At 52.6% G+C, this 18,969-nt stretch overlaps 2 protein-coding genes across 2 annotated transcripts in view; one reads left to right on the top strand and one right to left on the bottom strand.

Moving 5' to 3' along the window:
* CPXM1 (carboxypeptidase X, M14 family member 1) overlaps positions 1-4,592 on the top strand; it is a 68,410-nt gene extending 63,818 nt beyond the window's left edge. The window contains exon 14 of the mRNA XM_060247208.1: positions 1,738-4,592. Coding sequence (XP_060103191.1) covers positions 1,738-2,000 — 263 coding nt within the window. The 3' untranslated portion in view covers positions 2,001-4,592. The remainder of the gene's footprint in view (positions 1-1,737) is intronic.
* A 1,149-nt stretch (positions 4,593-5,741) lies between these two features.
* INO80B (INO80 complex subunit B) lies at positions 5,742-17,939 on the bottom strand. The gene is given in 6 exon segments (XM_060247207.1): positions 5,742-6,847; positions 8,797-8,972; positions 12,398-12,516; positions 13,949-14,135; positions 17,871-17,910; positions 17,913-17,939. Coding segments are annotated over 6 exon segments (1,014 nt in total). The 3' UTR covers positions 5,742-6,382.
* Positions 17,940-18,969: the final 1,030 nt, after the last annotated feature.

The following is an 18,969-nucleotide window of genomic DNA, read 5'->3' as shown; positions in this document are numbered from 1 at the left end:
CCTCCCCTTAAGAACATAAGAACATATAAAGCTGCCTTATACTGAATCAGACCCTCTTGGGTCCATCAAAGTCAGTCTTGTCTACTCAGACTGGCAGCAGCTCTCCAGGGTCTCATTTGGCTGGACCCTTTTTAGTTGGAGATGCCGGGGATTGAACCTGGGACCTTCTGCTTACCACGCAGATGCTCTACCACTGAGCCACCATCCCTCCCCTGACCAGCAGTGGATCCAGGGTCTCAAGCTGAGGTTTTTCACACCTACTTGCCTGGATCCTTTTAAGTTGGAGATGCCGGGGATTGAACCTGGGACCTTCTGCTTATCAAGCAGATGCTCTACCACTGAGCCACTGTCCCTCCCCTTAAGAACATATAAAGCTGCCTTATACTCACTCAGACCCTCTTTGGTCCATCAAAGTCAGTCTTGTCTACTCAGACTGGCAGCAGGTCTCCAGGATCTCAAACTGAGGTTCTTCACGCCTACTTGCCTGGACCCTTTTTAGTTGGGGATTGAACCTGGGAGCTTCTGCTTACCAAGCAGATGCTCTACCACTGAGCCACCATTCCTCCCCTTAAGAACATAAGAAGCTGCCTGTGGAGAAACGCCATCTTAGTTGGGAGGGAACATGAAACTGCTAAGCAGGCTTTGGGGCCTAGCCCTCCTTTCATTCCCCCCTCCCTTCCAGAGCCAAACCAACAACTCTAGGGGGAAAGCCTCCTAGAGCGGCAAGTTCTTTTGTTCTTGGTATGTGAGTTAGGCAGGAAGAGAGGCAGTCCTCAACTGGCGCTCAAAGGAGGAGGTTGTGAGCATGGGGGCTCCTGACTGTGGGATAGGCCTACTCAGGAAAAGGAGGCCCCCAGGCAGTCAGATCAAGTAAGTCATCCTCAAGGCAGGGCAAGTTTAGACCAGGGACAGTAGGATGCGTTTATAACCACCTTTTCTTTGTCATGCTGTTTGCTGTGCGGGTGCTAGGCTGTGCTAACCTTTTACATGCAACTGTTTTCGTTGTGCTTTTCTTTTCTTTTTCTCTTTTAAATAAATATTTTTGCTGTTTTGAATGCTGGCAGTCAAACTCTGTACCACATAGATCCCGACCGCTTAGACCACGCTGCTTTATGAAGGGGGCCCCGGGGAAAGGGGAAGGCATGCAGTTGGATAAGGTGCCAGTCCTCCAGGGGTTCCCCAAAGAAGTGCTGAGGTCTCTGTGATACCCAAGTACAGGGTGGCAGAGGACCTTGAGGCCTGGCCTCATAGCTGGAGAGGGGGATTGGGAGTCCTGTTCCTCTCAATCTGAACCCCTAGACTGAGCAGGTGGTGGCAGCGAGCCCAAGTGGCCGGAGGAGAAATAGCTCCCTCCAGGAGTTGGCGACTCAATAGGGAGTTGACGGGACCGGGTCTGAAGGCAGAATCGGGCCGGTTCCGTCACATTGCCTTATACTGAATCAGATCCTCTTGGGTCCATCAAAGTCAGTCTTGTCTACTCAGACTGGCAGCGGCTCTTCAGGGTCTCAAACGGAGGTTCTTCACACCTACTTGCCTGGACCCTTTTTAGTTGGGGATTGAACCTGGGAGCTTCTGCTTACCAAGCAGATGCTCTACCACTGAGCCACCGTCCTTCCTCTTTAGACTGGAGGTGAGCTGTAGTTCCAAAGGATCCCTGGGTCCCACCTGGAGGCTGGCATCCCTAGCGGAACGACCTTGCGTGCCGTTGACGTCTCCTTTTCTTTGCCTCCCCGGCAGCTTTCGACGGGGACTACTGGCGCCTGCTAAACCCCGGGGAGTACGACGTCACGGCGGCGGCCGAGGGCTACCACTCCGTCACCAAGAGCTGCCGCGTCTCTTACGAGGACAACCCCACCATCTGCGACTTCCGTCTGACGAAGACCCCCAAGCAACGGCTGAGGGAGATCTTAGCCAAAGGGGGCAAGATCCCCAAGGATCTCGCCCTGCGCCTCCGCATGCTGCGGCTCCGCAAACTGCGATCCCAGCGGAGGGCCCAGTGAGAGGGGGCCGTTTCCACGCACGTCGACGATTCTGGCAACCCCTTGACCGCCCCCCCCCCCGACATCCTTCTCTTAAGCAGCTTCCTTCCTCTTGCAAGACTTTACGGTTTTAAGTCGGGGGCCCCCAGCTTTTGGAACTCTGACACGGTGAGGTGAGCGCAGCCGCCACGTGGCTGCCCCAGGAGGCGGAGCTAGCCGCAAAATGGCCGCCCCAGCTGACCTTCAGTCACGGGACGACGATACTTGGGCTGTGGTGGCAGCTGCCGCCAAAGCACAGCCAATCACATCTCCTGTGGCCAATCAGAAGCCTTGCATGGGAAAAGCCCCACCCATGTTCTAAAAATTATTGGTGGGTGTCAGGAAAGGTGTTGGTGGGTGCCGCAAAGGAGGCCTCCCATTGGAGACTCCTGTTCTGGGTACTGTGTTATTTCTAGGGAGAGAAAGTACATATATAATTTCTGGTTGAGCGGGGGTGGGTGGGAAACATATCAGGTCCTAATTTGGTGTAGGGGTTAAGTGCGCGGACACTTATCTGGGAGACCCAGGTTTGGTTCCCCACTGCTCCACTTGCACCTGCTGGAATGGCCTTGGGTCAGCCGTAGCTCTGGCAGAGTTATCCTTGAAAGGGCAGCTTCCGGGAGAGCTCTCTCAGCCCCACTCACCTCACAGGATGTCTGTTGTGGGGGAGGAAGGAAAAGGAGATGGTGAGCCGCTCTGAGACTCTTCGGAGTGGAGGGCGGGATATAAATCCATCATCATCATCATCATCCAGTGCTCTTCCCTTTTCAGTTGGTCCATAGCAGCGTTGCCCAGGGAGACCAGATTAGAGCTGTCTCTCCGCAGCCCTCTTCCACCTACAGGCCTAGAACATCCCACTTATGCATAAAATATTAAATGCCTAAAGAAAATCAATGGGGGTTAGAACCAGTTTGGTGTAGTGGTTAAGTGCGCAGACTCTTATTTGGGAGATCCGGGTTGGATACCCACTCCTCCACTTGCAGCTGCTGGAATGGCCTTGGGTCAGCCAGAGCTCTCTTATCTGGGAGAACCGGGTTGGATTCCCCACTCCTCCACTTGCAGCTGCTGGAATGGCCTTGGGTCAGCCATAGCTCTCGCAGGAGTTGTCCTTGAAAGGGCAGCTGCTGCGAGAGTCCTCTAACCCCCACCCACCTCAAAGGGTGTGTGTTGTATGTGTGGGGGAAGGAAAAGGAGATTGCGAGCTGCTCTGAGATTCGGAGCTTAGGGCAGAATATGAATGCAATATCTTCTACCTTCATCGAATAAACCCACAACGCAATTGAGGGCTGAAGCCCACTGAAAGGTCCAGCACCACCATCTTCAGCCCCCCCACGGCACTAAAATTGGTGATCATGGCTTCCAACGGGGATGTGGGGTCCCACTTCTGAGGGCAGGCTCCCATAGCTTTCATTCTGGAACTGGATTTCACGTGGACCTCCCTCAAGGAACTGTTCGCCTGCGTGGCTCACACTCCTATTTCTGAGAAATCCTCAACCAGAACCTTTGGCAGACATTCTCTCGATCCAAGAAGAACAGGGCCGTAGCTGAATGCCTACAACTCTCCTGCATTAGTCCCAGAGTTGGTGGGAAACCTCCTGCCCCCAAGTGAGAGAGTCCAAGATGGCAACCGCCAATTCCAAAATGGCGACGGCCAGGGACAAGGCAAGAGGCAGGCTGGGCCTTTGGAACAGGCATTTTATACAACAGCCAGCATCGCCTTCTTTGTAGGGCTGCCCGCTCTGGCCTGAAAGACCCCTGGAGATTTGAGGGCAAAGCTTGAGGATGGAGGATTTGGGGAGGGATTTTCACCTAGAACCCAAAGCATTCCATAGACCCTTCCCTCCCCAAAGCGCCATTTTCTCCAGCGGAACTGCTGCCTCTAGTACCTGGTTTGCTCTAAAACAAAAGCTGAAATCTAAAAAACAACTGCGTCAAAAATACAAGATACAATTTAACAAATTTACAAAAAATCTATATATCAAATTGTGCAAAAGCATCCAAAATACATTCCCAAGACGTAAATCACACAGAGAGCATAAGGTCCCAAGCAAAAACACAGTTCCTAAGGATGACTCCGGAAAATTCCAAAAAGTCTATAAGGAGTATTACTCAGAAGTAAATTCCAAACGGAGTCCTTCCACTGCTGTCGGCTCCCGAAGGAGAGAATCTTGCCTTCACGCAACCACCGGCTTAAATCGCATTCCGCTGCATTTGCAGCTTCTTCGCAAGCCAACTGACAAGGCCCTCAGACCGGCTTCTCTCCAACGCCCATATTGTATATTTCAATCGACGGCTTCAATACAATTTTCCAGAGTCATCCTTGGGAACTGTGTTTCTGCTTGGGGCTTTATGCTCTCTCTGTGCACAATTTAATCTAGAGATTTTTTGTAAATTTGCTAAATCGCATCTTGTAGTTTTGACACAGTTGTTTTCAAGATTTCTGTTTATACTGTGTTGCCATTGTTTACTCTGTGCGACTTTGTCCTAAAACAAATGCTGGCATTGAAGCGCCCTTGCTAGCCAAGTGGCCGTTCACGTGGAAATATATCAAATAAACTTTTGGCTATTTAACCTACTCACTGTGTGGGTTACAGTCATGTTTTCCCATAAAGGCTACACCTTTCAAATAAGAACTTGTGGACACTCCCATCAAATCACTGAGCAGTCGGGTTAGAATGGGTAAAAGGAAGTCCTTCTTCACCCAAAGGGCAATTAACATAAGGAATTCACTGCCACAAGAGGTGGTGGCGGTTACAAGCATAGACAGCTTCAAGAGGGGACTGGATAAGCATATGGAGCAGAGGTCCATCAGTGGCTATTAGCCACAAGGTATAGATGGAACTCTCTGTCTGGGGCAGTGATGCTCTGTATCTTGGTGCTTGTGGGGGGGGGGGGCAGCAGTGGGAGGGCTTCTAGTGTCCTGGCCCCACTGATGGACCTCCTGATGGCACCAAGGGGGGTGTGCGGTTTGGCCACTGTGTGACACAGCGTGTTGGACTGGATGGGCCAGTGGCCTGATCCAACATGGCTTCTCTTATGTCTGGGGCAAGTGATGCTCTGTATTCTTGGTGCTTGGGAGGGGGAACAGTGGGAGGGCTTCTAGTGTTCTGGCCCCACTGATGGACCCCCTGATGGTCCCTGGGTTTTGGCCACTGTGTGACACAGAGTCTGGGACTGGATGGACCAGTGGCCTGATCCAACATGGCTTCTCTTATGTGACACAGAGTGTTGGACTGGATGGGCCACTGGCCTGATCCAACAGGGCTTCTCTTATGTTCTTATGTGACACAGAGTGTTGGACTGGAGGGGCCACTGGCCTGATCCAACAGGGCTTCTCTTATGTCTGGGGCAAGTGATGCTCTGTATTCTTGGTGCTTGGGAGGGGGAACAGTGGGAGGGCTTCTAGTGTTCTGGCCCCACTGATGGACCCCCTGATGGTCCCTGGGTTTTGGCCACTGTGTGACACAAAGTGTTGGACTGGATGGGCCACTGGCCTGATCCAACAGGGCTTCTCTTATGTTCTTATGTGACACAGAGTGTTGGACTGGATGGGCCACTGGCCTGATCCAACATGGCTTCTCTTATGTTCTTATGTGACACAGAGTGTGGGACTTGATGGGCCACTGGCCTGATCCAACATGGCTTCTCTTATGTCCTATGAACATCATTAAGCAGAAGAAAGGGGGGAGGGATTGGGTCAGGTAAGGAAACAATCAAGCCCGCTTCGGTTCTCCAGCATCTTCAATGCATCCTTTACTGCCAAAGAAACCACATTTCTTTAAAAAGCAGTGACCTGCAGGGCCTGGTTTTAAGAGAGCATCACCGGCTCTTCCCCGTTCCCACTCGACAACCTGCTACTGGAAAGGCAGTGGGAAGCTCTGAAACCAACAGGAAGCCCGCGGGACTGGCGCAAAAGGGATCCTCGATGCTGCCGCTTGTTCCGTACAGCCCCACCTCAAACACAATCAGTGGCCCGTGCAGCGGCACGCTCGAAACGCTCGCTGTGCACCACGCTGACGGCGCCCCGAAGCTCCAGAATGCAGCCACAACGAAGTGCCCGGATGCGGCACGTGCTTCTTTGGAGAGCAGAGTTGCCAGAATTGCAGGCTCCACCCGTGAGACGCGTTTACCCCCTTTGGTGCGCCCATCGCCACATCACCCCTTCCGCTGGCTTAAGAAGCCTCATCCGCCACCCCAGTCGGACGGACGCGGCCCACCCGACGAGCCTCTCGCATCACAGATGGGCGGCTCTGTCCGTTCGTCTCCCGCGGCCTGCCTGGGCGCCGAGAGCACACAGCAGCAGCCCTTCCCCAGGGTCAGAGCACCACCTGGATTGGCCACACAAGCCCGTTCGGAGGAGAGCTCTAGGCTGCCACCTGCTGGAGGGACAAGTTCTTCTTGTAACAGGCCAGGCTGCAGAGGGGCACTCCGGTGCGGGAGCAGGAGTACCGCTTGAGGTTGGGACACCCGTTGACCCCGCAGGGGGTGGGCGGAGGCGGGGCGGGCGCGACGGCGTGCAGGAGAGGGAGGGCGGCCCCCGGCGGGAAGGAGACGGTGACGGCGTCAGGGGCGTTGCGGTAACAGACGGTGGGGACGGCCCCGCCCTTGGCCTTGCGCTCCCGCAGGGTCTTCACCTTGGCCTTGCTGGTCTTGGTGAGCCGCTCGATGGTCTGGTTCTTGCTCTCCTCGGCCTTCTTGGCGGCCTGCAGGCGCCGCTTGCGGGCGCGCTCCTCCCGCTTGACCAGCATCTCCTCCGTCAGCTCCTTGGCCTTGTAGCCCATCGGCAGCTCCAGCAGCGGCTGGCTCTGTTGCTTGTGCAGCAGCGCTTTCTGCAGGACAGACAGGGAGAGGGAGGGAGGGAGGGAGAGGAGGTTAGACGAGGGGCTGCAGACGCACAGCAGGGGTGTCAAACGTGCGGTCCAGGGGCCAAATCAGGCCCCCGGAGGGCTCCCCGAGCAACTGGCTGCCATCTGCTTCCATCTCCCTTTCTTTTGCTTCCTTCTGCATCACAGCTTGCTTTGCCAGGCCTGCTCAACTGCACAGGAGCTACAGAGCAAAGCCTCTATTCTCTCCATTGGCTGAGGCTCCTCCCTTGGGGAGGAAGAGGGAGAGCTTGCTTTGCCAGGCTCTCTCAATCGCACAGCAGAGTTACTGAGCGAAGCCTCTCATCCTTCTATTGGCTGAGGCTTCTCCTCCTCCTGGTTCCCTGGGGAAGGAAGGAAAGAGCCAGAGCTTCCTTTGCCCAGTTCCCTGGATCTGCACTTTCTGCGGCCCTCAAACATCTGATGTTTATTCTATGTGGCTCTTACATTCCGCAAGTTTAGCCACCCCTGACGTAGAGGCTCCAAGCTGCAGCTGCAGTGACGATGCAGGGGTGCCACCAGAAATCACATTGCAAAAATCCAGGGGAGGAAAATCATGCAGATGGAACTTTATTTGACAAATTTAATAGCCTTTCTACCTTGCAGAATTTAAAGGAGCTTGCAGTATAAGTAAAACACTGACGAAGAGGAGGGCGATGAAGATGGTGAGGGGTTTGGAGACCAAGTCCTATGAAGAAAGGCTGAAGGAGCTGGGGATGTTTAGCCTGGAGAGGAGGCGGCTGAGAGGTGATGGGATCACCATCTTCAAGGACTTGAAGGGCTGTGCTATAGAGGATGGTGTGGAATTGTTTTCTGTGGCCCCGGAAGATAGGACCAGAGCCAATGGGTTGAAATTAAATCAGAAGAGTTTCCGCCTCAACATTAGGAAGAACTTCCTGACCGAAAGAGTGGTTCCTCAGTGGAACAGGCTTCCTCCTTGGGAGGTGGTGGGCTCTCCTTCCTTGGAGGTTTTTAAACAGAGGCTAAATGGCCATCTGACAGCAATGAGGATCCTGTGAATTTAGGGGGAGGTCTTTGTGAAGTTCCTGCATTGCGCAGGGGGTTGGACTAGATAACCCTGGAGGTCCCTTCCAACTCAGGAGGAGGTGGGCTCTCCTTCCTTGGAGGTTTGTAAGCAGAGGCTAAATGGCCATCTGACAGCAATGAGGATCCTGTGAATTTAGGGGGAGGTGTTTGTGAGGGGGAGGTGCATTGTGCAGGGGGTTGGACTAGATGACCCGGGAGGTCCCTTCCAACTCTGACTCTAAAAAAGCACACCTTCAAGATCACAATTTACAATCTCAATTAATACTGCCTCTAAACCCTTAAAATTAATCAAGTGCAGCTCGAAATAAAAGCTGCCTGCTCCTTTTCGTTGGAGATTCCCTAGGACCGAACCTGAAGCTTTCTGCATACCAAACGGATACTCTACCACTGAGCCACAGCCCTTCTCCAGGGTCTCAGGCTGAGGTCTTTCCCATCACCTACTGCCTGGTCCTTTTAGCTGGAGATGCTGAAGATTGAACCTGGGACCTTCCGCATGCCAAGCAAAGGCTCTGCCACTGAGCCAGAGCCCTTCTCCATTAGTCTCCAGGGTCTCAGGCGGAGGTCTTTCCCATCCCCTCCTGCCTGGTCCTTTCAACTGGAGATATCGGGGATTGAACCTGGGACCTTCTGCATGCCAAGCAGAGGCTCTGCCACTGAGCCAGAGCCCTTCTCCATTAGTCTCCAGGGTCTCAGGAGGAGGTCTTTCACATCTCCTACTGCCTGGTCCTTTTAACTGGAGATGGCGGGGATTGAACCTGGGACCTTCTGCATACCAAGCAGAGGCTCTGCCACCGAGCCACGGCCCCAGGGAGAGTCAGGCACTCAAACCATGCCATCACACCAACAGCCAGGCTGCTCCTCCCTCTTACCTGCCGGGTTGTGAGCAAGGACTCATCCACCTCCTTCTTGAGCTCCCCGTTGTCGTCCAGCTCGCCTCGCTCCAGGGCATCCAGCCACCGCTGCTCCTCCTCTTCCTCCCGGGCCGGGAAGCCGATCTCCGCGTCAAGCTCGGGCAGGGGCGAAGGCTCCAGGTTGCTGTCCTCATCTGTGCACCGATGGGAAGGAGGCGGGTTGCTTTTATTATAGTCTATTAAAAGAGTCAAAACCTGCAGCATCGTGCCAATACGGCAAATCAAGTCCCCCTCGATCTCTGTCTTTGGGTACCACATGTATCCTCTCCCACTGACTGACTGCAAATGGGGGGGGGAGGTCTTTGTGAATTCCCTGCATTGTGCAGGGGGTTGGAATAGATGACCCTGGAGGTCCCTTCCAACTCTATGATTCTATGAATCTAAAAAAGCACACCTTCAAAATCTCAGCTGGAAATCTCAATTAATACTGCCTCCAAACCCTTAAAATTACCCAAATGCAGCCCTAGATAATTCTGCCTTGCAGAATTTAAAGAAGCTTCCAGTATAACACTGACTAAAAGGGCAATGAAGATGGTGAGGGGTCTGGAGACCTAAGAACATAAGAGAAGCCATGTTGGATCAGGCCAGTGGCCCATCCAGTCCAACACTTTGTGTCACATAAGAATATAAGAGAAGCCCTGTTGGATCAGGCCAGTGGCCCATCCAGTCCAACACTCTGTGTCACATAAGAACATAAGAGAAGCCCTGTTGGATCAGGCCAATGGCCCATCCAGTCCAACACTCTGTGTCTCATAAGAACATAAGAGAAGCCCTGTTGGATCAGGCCAATGGCCCATCCAGTCCAACACTCTGTGTCACAGAAGAACATAAGAGAAGCCCTGTTGGATCAGGCCAATGGCCCATCCAGTCCAACACTCTGTGTCACAGAAGAACATAAGAGAAGCCCTGTTGGATCAGGCCAATGGCCCATCCAGTCCAACACTCTGTGTCTCATAAGAACATAAGAGAAGACATGTTGGATCAGGCCAATGGCCCATCCAGTCCAACACTCTGTGTCTCATAAGAACATAAGGGAAGCCCTGTTGGATCAGGCCAATGGCACATCCAGTCCAACACTGTGTGTCACATAAGAACATAAGAGAGGCCCTGTTGGATCAGGCCAGTGGAACATCCAGTCCTACACTCTGTGTCACATAAGAACATAAGAGAAGCCCTGTTGGATCAGGCCAAAGGCCCATCCAGTCCAACACTCTGTGTCACATAAGAACATAAGTGAAGCCCTGTTGGATCAGGCCAGTGCCCCCTCCAGTCCAACACTTTGTGTCACATAAGAACATAAGAGAGGCCCTGTTGGATCAGGCCAAAGGCCCATCCAGTCCAACACTCTGTGTCACATAAGAACATAAGTGAAGCCCTGTTGGATCAGGCCAAAGGCCCATCCAGTCCAACACTTTGTGTCACATAAGAACATAAGAGAAGCCCTGTTGGATCAGGCCAAAGGCCCATCCAGTCCAACACTCTGTGTCACATAAGAACATAAGAGAGGCCCTGTTGGATCAGGCCGTATTGGTCTGAAGCAGTAGAACAAAGCAGGAGTCAAGCCACACCTTTAAGACCAACCAAGTTTTATTCAGAACGTCAGCTTTCACACGCATGCACACTTCTTCAGGTGATGGGATAGGGCACAGCTGGCTGAAATACATGCAGTTGGTGGGCTAAGAGTGTAAACTGATACAAAGTTAGCATCGAACTGCGAAATAGGGTAATAAATTGGAAGGCCAGTGGGTCCGGATAGCCATAAAAGGTAATAAAAGTCGCCTGTTAATTGCTGTTGCTGAAAGCCTGGGTAAAACAAAGGGGCATGTATTTCCTTGTTCTTTTGTTTTACGCAGGCTTGCAGCAACACCAACTGGCAGGCAACTTTTATTACCTTTTATGGCTATCGGGACCAAACAGCCCTCTAATTTGTTTCACTGTTTTGCCGTGTGATGCCAGCTTTGCATCAGTTTGCCCTCTTCACCCACCAACGGCATGTATTTCAGCCCACTGCACCTTATCCCCCCCCATCTGAAGGAGTGTGCTTTTGGCACATGAAAAGCTTACGTTCTGGAAAAAAAAACTTTGGTCTTAAAGGTGGTCCTTGACCCCTGCTTTGTTCAGTTTTCAAGAGCGCCTTCTGCCATGATTTTAGCCCCACAGCATTGTAAATGACTTCATGGAACCTCTCAGGGTCCTGTTCAGCTTATCAGCCTGAAGGGAACATAATGGCACCAAAGCCAACTCTGGGAGACAGATGTCTCCCAGAGAATGTACGCTTTTGTTTCTCTTAAGCTAATGGGCTTGGAATGTTGGTGGGGGACAGAGGGGACTCAGATTGGTAGATTTTGGTGCTTTGCATTTGAATGCAGAACGGATGGGTCCAAAACTATTATCTAAAGGGATTAAGGCCTGAAGCCTCAGTTCAAGCAAGAAGTATCATGCATGCTGTACCTGTTTAATCACTTAATAAATGAGAGAGAGCCAGTTTAGTGTAGTGGTTAAGTGTGCGTACTCTTATCTGGGAGAACCGGGTTGGATTCCCCACTCCTCCACTTTCACCTGATGGAATGGCCTTGGGTCAGCCAGAGCGCTCTTATCTGGGAGAACCGGGTTGGATTCCCCACTCCTCCACTTTCACCTGATGGAATGGCCTTGGGTCAGCCAGAGCTCTCTTATCTGGGAGAACCGGGTTGGATTCCCCACTCCTCCACTTGCACCTGCTGGAATGGCCTTGGGTCAGCCAGAGCTCTCTTATCTGGGAGAACCAGGCTGGATTCCCCACTCCTCCACTTGCAGCTGCTGGAATGGCCTTGGGTCAGCCATAGCTCTCTTAACTGGGAGAACCGGGTTTGATTCCCCACTCCTCCACTTGCAGCTGCTGGAATGGCCTTGGGTCAGCCATAGCTCTCTAATCTGGGAGAACCAGGTTGGATTCCCCACTCCTCCTCTTGCATCTGCTGGAATGGCCTTGGGTCACCCATAGCTCTCTAATCTGGGAGAACCAGGTTGGATTCCCCACTCCTCCACTTGCAGCTGCTGGAGTGGCCTTAGGTCAGCGAGAGCTCTCTTATCTGGGAGAACCAGGTTTGATTCCCCCCTCCTCCACTTGAAGCTGCTAAAATGGCCTTGGGTCAGCCAGAGCTCTCTTATCTGGGAGAACCGGGTTGGATTCCCCACTCCTCCACTTGCAGCTGCTGGAATGGCCTTGGGTCAGCCAGAGCTCTGGCAGAGCTGTCCTTGAAAGGGAAGCTTCTGTCAGAGCTCTCTCAGCCCCACCCACCTCACATGGCGCCTGTTGTGGGGGGAGAAGATATAGGACAGGGGTGGCCAATGGTAGCTCTCCAGATGTTTTTTTGCCTACAACTCCTATCAGCCCCAGCCATTGGCCATGGTGGCTGGGGCTGATGGGAGTTGTAGGCAAAAGACATCTGGAGAGCTACTGTTGGCCACCCCTGTAATAGAGAGTCCTGCCCTCCCCCAAAAAAAGATCCAGAAGAGCTCTGCCCATCCCATCTCTTATCCGCACTTTCAGCCTTGGTTTCCACCATCATCCGCTCACCCAGCCAGGCCCGGTACTGTTCAATTGGGACTCCCTCCATCGGCTCGTCCTCGTCATCCACAACCATCAGCGGGGAGGGAGAGCGCGGCCTCTCTGGGATGACAGTGAAGGTTGGCACGCTGGGGAGAAGAGAGACGCAAGTAAGCGGCCGAGACGAAACCTGGGAGGCAGAGAGACACTCAGAGACCAGCCAGTTCTGGCTTTAAAGGGAGGCGGGGGGAGGCTGGGGAATGCTAAAAGCTAGAACTTGAAGGTATCCAACGAAGCTGAAGAGCGGTCGGTTCAGGATGGACAAAAGGAAATGCTTCTTTACTCAAATGTCTGTTTAAAATGCTGCCAGAGGATGTCGTGACAGCCAGGGATTAGAGAAGAGGTCTGTTAGGGGCTACTAGCCACAGTGACCGTGTTCTGAGGCAGTCAGCCTCCAAATCCCAGTGCCAGGATGCTTCATCCTCCATGTCAGGGGTGGCCAAGGGTAGCTCTCCAGATGTTTTTTACCTACAACTCCCATCAGCCCCAGCCAGCGTGGCCAATGGCTGGGGCTGATGGGAGTTGTAGGCAAAAAACATCTGGAGAGCTACCGTTGGCCACCCCTGATGTAGGAGACTGTAAGCCGCTCTGAGTCTCTGATTCAGAGAGAAGGACGGGGTATAAATCTGCAGTCGTCTTCTTATCTGGGAGAACAAGGTTGGATTCCCCACTCCTCCATTTGCAGCTGCTGGAATGGCCTTGGGTCAGCCATAGCTCTGGCAGAGGCTGTCCTTGAAAGGGCAGCTGCTGTGAGAGCCCTCTCCAGCCCCTCCCACCTCACAGGGTGTTTGTTGTGGAGGAGGAAGGGAAAGGAGATTGTACAGCCAGCTTGGTATAGTGGTGAAGTGTGCAGACTCTTATCTGGGAGAACCGGGTTGGATTCCCCACTCTCCCACTTGCAGCTGCTGGAACAGCCTTGGGCCAGCCATAGCTCTGGCAGAGGTTGTCCTTGAAAGGGCAGCTTCTGGGAGAGCTCTCTCAGCCCCACCTACTTCACAGGGTGTCTGTTGTGGGGGGAGAAGATGTAGGACAGGGCTGGCCAAGGGTAGCTCTCCAGATGTCTTTTTGCCTACAACTCCCATCAGCCCCAGCCAGCATGGCCAACGGCTGGGGCTGATGGGAGTTGTAGGCAAAAAAAAACATCTGGAGAGCTACCGCTGGCCACCCTGTCCTGTTGGTTACTCAGCATGTGGGACAGATGGTGGCCTAGATGGGCCATGGTCTGATCTAGCAGGGATCTTCTAATGTTCTTAAAGTCCCGGCAGAGCAAGGAAGAGCCCGCAAGCTGGGAAGACGTTCCTCCACGAGTTTAAGGGAGACGAAGCAGAAGCAGCGCAAAAGATTTCAATTGGGGCTGAAGCGAGGGCAGAACCCCCACGCACTGGATTTAACCCGTTTTAATCTGGCGGATTTCACAGGGGCTCTAAAACAGAATCTGCTCCTTGCCGCTGAATGGAACAGACGGCACTCCCAGGCCACGAACAGTCAAGCCCCTTCCCCCACCCTTCCACGTCTTTGTACCTTTTTGTCCCCAGGATCTGGCCTCCCAATTTGATCTTAAGCTTCAGCTGAGGCTTCGGGAGGGCAGGACCCATGTCTACCGCAGTCACTCCGACATCCTCGCGGTGATGTTTCTTCTTGTGCTTTTTCTTATGTTTCTTATGCTTCTTCTTGTGAGACCCGTGGCTGTTGGATTCATCGTCCTCACCTGCGGCGGGGGGGAAAACCCATAAAGAAGGTAAGAACACAAGAACATAAGAGAAGCCCTGTTGGATCAGGCCAATGGACCATCCAGTCCAACACTCTGTGTCACAGAAGGACATAAGAGAAGCCATGTTGGATCAGGCCAATGGCCCATCCAGTCCAACACTCTGTGTCACAGAAGGACATAAGAGAAGCCCTGTTGGATCAGGCCAATGGCCCATCCAGTCCAACACTCTGTGTCACAGAAGGACATAAGAGAAGCCATGTTGGATCAGGCCAATGGCCCATCCAGTCCAACACTCTGTGTCACAGAAGGACATAAGAGAAGCCATGTTGGATCAGGCCAATGGCCCATCCAGTCCAACACTTGTGTCACATAAGAACATAAGAGAAGCCATGTTGGATCAGGCCAATGGCCCATCCAGTCCAACACTCTGTGTCACATAAGAACATAAGAGAAGCCTTGTTGGATTAGGCCAATGGCCCATCCAGTCCAACACTCTGTGTCACAGAAGGACATAAGAGAAGCCATATTGGATCAGGCCAGTAGCCCATCCAGTCCAACACTCTGTGTCACATAAGAACATAAGAGAAGCCATTTTGGATCAGGCCTGTGGCCCATCCAGTCCAGCACTCTGTGTCACAGAAGGACATAAGAGAAGCCATGTTGGATCACGCCAATGGCCCATCCAGTCCAACACTCTGTGTCACATAAGAACCTAAGAGAAGCCCTGTTGGATCAGTCCAATGGCCCATCCAACCCAACACTCTGTGTCACACAGTGGCCAAAAAAACCAGGTGCAATCAGGAGGTCAGGGGGGCCAGGACACTAGAAGCTCTCCCACTGTACCCCCCCACAAGCACCAAGAATACAGAGCATCACTGCCCCCAGACAGTTCCAACAATACACTGTGGCTAACAGCCACTGATGGACCTCTGCTCCAGATGCTTATCCAGTCCCCTCTTGAATCTGTCTATGCTTGCAGCCGCCACCTCCTGTGGCAGTGCATTCCACGTGTTCATCCCCCTTTGGGTGAAGAAGGACTTCCTTTTATCTGTTCTAACCCGACCGCTCAGCAATTTCATTGAGTGCCCACGAGTTCTTGTATTGTGACAAAGCGAGAAAAGTCCTTCTTTCTCTACCTTTTCTGTCCCGCGCACATAATCTTGTCAACCTCTATCCTGTCACCCCGCAGTCGACGTTTCTCCAAGCTCAAGAGCCCCAAGCGTTTCAACCTTTCTTCACAGAGAAAGCGTTCCAACCCTTTAATCATTCTATTTAAAAGGATATACCACAAAGCCAGAAGCTAGAGTCCCAGGTAGGAGATAGACGCACAGCCACAACAGGAATGAGGGAAAGAGGCCCGACAGGCAAAAACAAGCATGGGCAGTTCAGAGTAACAGCGTGGTGCAGCTACACGGTGGTTCGCCCTGTTGGTCTGAAGCAGTATAACAAGTTTGAGTCCAGCAGCCCCTTTAATACCAACACTGTTTAATTCTGGGTATAAGCTTTCATGTGCAGGCACGCTTCTTCAGATACTTTTGTGTGTATGCACACCCAGAATGTTGGTCTTAAAGGTGTCCCTGGACACCAACTTGGTATGGTTTGGTCAGGGGCGTCAAACACGCAGTCCAAGGGCCAAATCAGGCCCCTGGAGGGCTCCTCTCAGGCTCCCAAGCAACTGGCTGTCATCTGCTTCCTTCTCCCTCTCTCTCGCTTCCTTCTGCATCTCAACTTGCTTTGCACGGCCTGCTCAATCGCACAGCAGAGATACAGAGCAAAACCTTGATTTTCTCCATTGGCTGATGCTCGTCCCCCTCCTGGTCCCCGGGGGAGACAGGGAAAGAGCACACCCAGAATAAAGCTCTGTTGGTCTTAAAGGTGTCCCTGGACGCCAACTTGGTAGCGGTTTGGTCAGGGGTGTCAAACATGCAGTCCGAGGGCCAAAATCAGGCCCCCGGAGGGCTCCTCTCAGGCTCCCAAGCAACTGGCTGTCATCTGCTTCCTTCTCCCTCTCTCTCGCTTCCTTCTGCATCTCAACTTGCTTTGCAAGGCTTGCTCAATCGCACAGCAGAGCTACAGAGCAAAACCTTGATTTTCTCCATTGACTGATGCTCGTCCCCCTCCTGGTCCCCTGAGGAGGCAGGGAAAGAACTAGAGCAGGGGTGTCAAACTCCCTTAGGAGGGCTGGATCTGACCTAACTGAGACCTTGTTGGGCTGGGCTATGCGTGTCATAAAAGGTAATGGCAGGCGATAGAGATATAAACTTTATAAAGGACTTTATAAAGGACACACACAAAAAGAAAGATTTTTTTTTAAACTTAAAATAAAAAAATGCTTAAAACATTAGCGCTCTTGCAATATCTTGTTTATTTAAGTGTCTCTGATAACTGAGAACGCTTGCTTTGAGGAGCCTCAGCCAAAAGAAGAAAGAGAGGTTTGACTCAGTAGCTCTGCTGTGCAATTGAGAGAGCCTGGCAAAGCAAGCTCTCCCTCCTCCCCTTCCTCCCCAGAGTAGCCTCAGCCAAAGGAGAAAACAGAGGCTTTGCTCTGTAGCTCCTGTGCGATTGAGCAAGCCTTGCAAAACAAGCTGTAAGGCAGAAAGAGGCAAGAGAGAGAGAGAAGGAAGCAGATGACAGCCAGTTGCTCATGGGCCTGATAGGACCCCTTCAGGGGCCTGATCCGGCCCTCAGGCCACATGTTTGACACCCCTGAGCTAAAGCTTCCTTTGCCCAGTTCCCTGGATTCCATGGGAGAAATACAGAGAAAGCACCTTTAAAACCAACAAATGCTAATGTTTTAAGCATGTTTTAATTTTTGTTTAACTTCAGTTAAAAACTGAAGTTAAAAACAGTTAACTTCAGTCTGTGTCCTTTGCTACCTAATCTTAAATAGGGTCACACATGGCTCGGCCCAACACAGGCCTGCCCGAAGAAGGCAGTAGGATTGCCAGGTCCAATTCAAGAAATATCTGGGGACTTTGGGGGTAGAGCCAGGAGACTTGGGGATGGAGCCAGGAGCAAGGTTGCGACAAGCAAAATTGAACTCCAAGGGGAGTTCTGGTCATCACATTTTAAAGGGACGGCACACCTTTTAAATGCCTTTCCTCCATTGGAAATAATAGAGGCTAGGGGCACCTTCTTTTGGGGCTCATAGAATTGGACCCCCTGGTCTAATCCTTTTGAAACTTTGAGAGTCTTTTGTTAAGAGGCATCGGATGCTATGCTGCAAATGTGGTGCCTCTATCTCAAAAAGCAGCCCCCTCCCTGAGCCCCAAATAACCGTGAATCAATTCTCCATTAAACCCTATGGAAATTGGTCTCCATAGGGAATACCGGAGTGCCCAGCAGACATTTCCCTCCCCTCCTTCCATCACATTGAAAGGGACCGAACAACTTTTTAAAAAGCCTTCCTTCCATAGGAAATAATGAAGAATGGGAGCACCTTACTTGGGGTTCATAGAATTGGACCCCGCGGTCCAACCTTTTTGAAACTAGGAGGGTGTTTTGACGAGAGGCACTGGGTACTATGCTGCAAATTTGGTGTCTCTGCGTCAAAAAATAGGGGGCCTTCTCTCAGCCCCAGATACCCGTGGGTCAATTCTCCATTACACTCTATTGGAATTGACCTCCATAGGGAATAATGGAGTGCTCGGCAGGACACCTCTTCCCCCGCCCCCACCTGGGGATTGGCAACCCCAGAATCTTTGGGCGCGCCCGGACTCCCCGGTTCCTCACCTCGTCCGGCGCCTTCCATCCTGAGGCCGCCGCCGCCGCCCACCTCGGCCTTCGCCACGCTTTACTCATCAAGGAAATTCGGAATAGAGGCTGAAGCTGCGCGGAAGCCTCCCCTGGGGGACCACAAAAGCAACGGACCAGCCCCGGCCTTTACTTCCGCCCAGCGATTGACAACCCCACTCCTGGGAGGCGGGACTTCCGTCTGGTTTGGGCGCCATTTTGTTGCCCCGGCTCAAAGAGCCTCCGGCCTCGGGAGGCCGCGAACAATAAACTCGGCCGCTTCGGCCTTCGCGATGGTTTCAAAGCATTTCCCAAGGTCGTCTCTTCCAGGCCGCTCTCGGGCGGCTTGAAACGGAAACTCGAGTTAAGCCGGAAGTTAGACCCAGTCCGTCGGCGTTCGGACGCTCTAGCCCAACTCTGTGGTCGGAGAAGCGGCGGGAAAAGAGCGAGCGCGATTGGCTGGGGCGGGCCTGACCCGGGAAGTGACGTCACCGGAAGCGGCAGCCGCGCTTTGGAATGACGCCGAGAGGGCGCCGTTGCTAAGGGAGAAGGCCAGCCTGTTTCTCCCTGCGTGAAACTCGTGCTTGCCACCCTCCCGCCGGGCTTTCCTGCTGGAGGGCCGTCCTGAGTGGCTACAGGTGAGATAACGTAGCGCTGCGAGCCCAACGTGGTCAGAGGGACACGGGTTCGAATCAGGGTTGCCAAACCCAATTCAAGAAATATCTGGGGACTTTGGGGGTGGAGCCAGGAGACTTTGGGGGTGGAGCCGGGAGTAAGGTTGTGACAAGCATTGAACTCCAAAGAGAGGTCTGGCTATCCCATTTAAAGGGACCGCGCACCTTTTAAATGCCTTCCCTCCATTCGAAAGAATGAAGGATAGGGGCACCTTCTTTGGGGGCTCATAGAATTGGACCCCTGACCCAATCTTTTTGAAACTTGGAGGATATTTTGAGGAGAGGCCCTGGATGCTATGCTGCAAATTTGGTGCCTCTGCCTAAAAAAAAAAACACAGCCCACCCCAGATACCAGCTGAGCCAGACCTGTCGCATAATTCTCAGCCTGACCTACCTCACAGGGATGTCATGAGGGTAAGATGTCG

This window comes from Heteronotia binoei, chromosome 9 (assembly GCF_032191835.1).
Source record: "Heteronotia binoei isolate CCM8104 ecotype False Entrance Well chromosome 9, APGP_CSIRO_Hbin_v1, whole genome shotgun sequence".
In the NCBI taxonomy this organism is placed as follows: domain Eukaryota; kingdom Metazoa; phylum Chordata; class Lepidosauria; order Squamata; family Gekkonidae; genus Heteronotia; species Heteronotia binoei.
The sequence above is the reverse complement of the archived record's forward strand: the minus strand, read 5'-3'. Positions and strand labels throughout refer to the sequence as shown.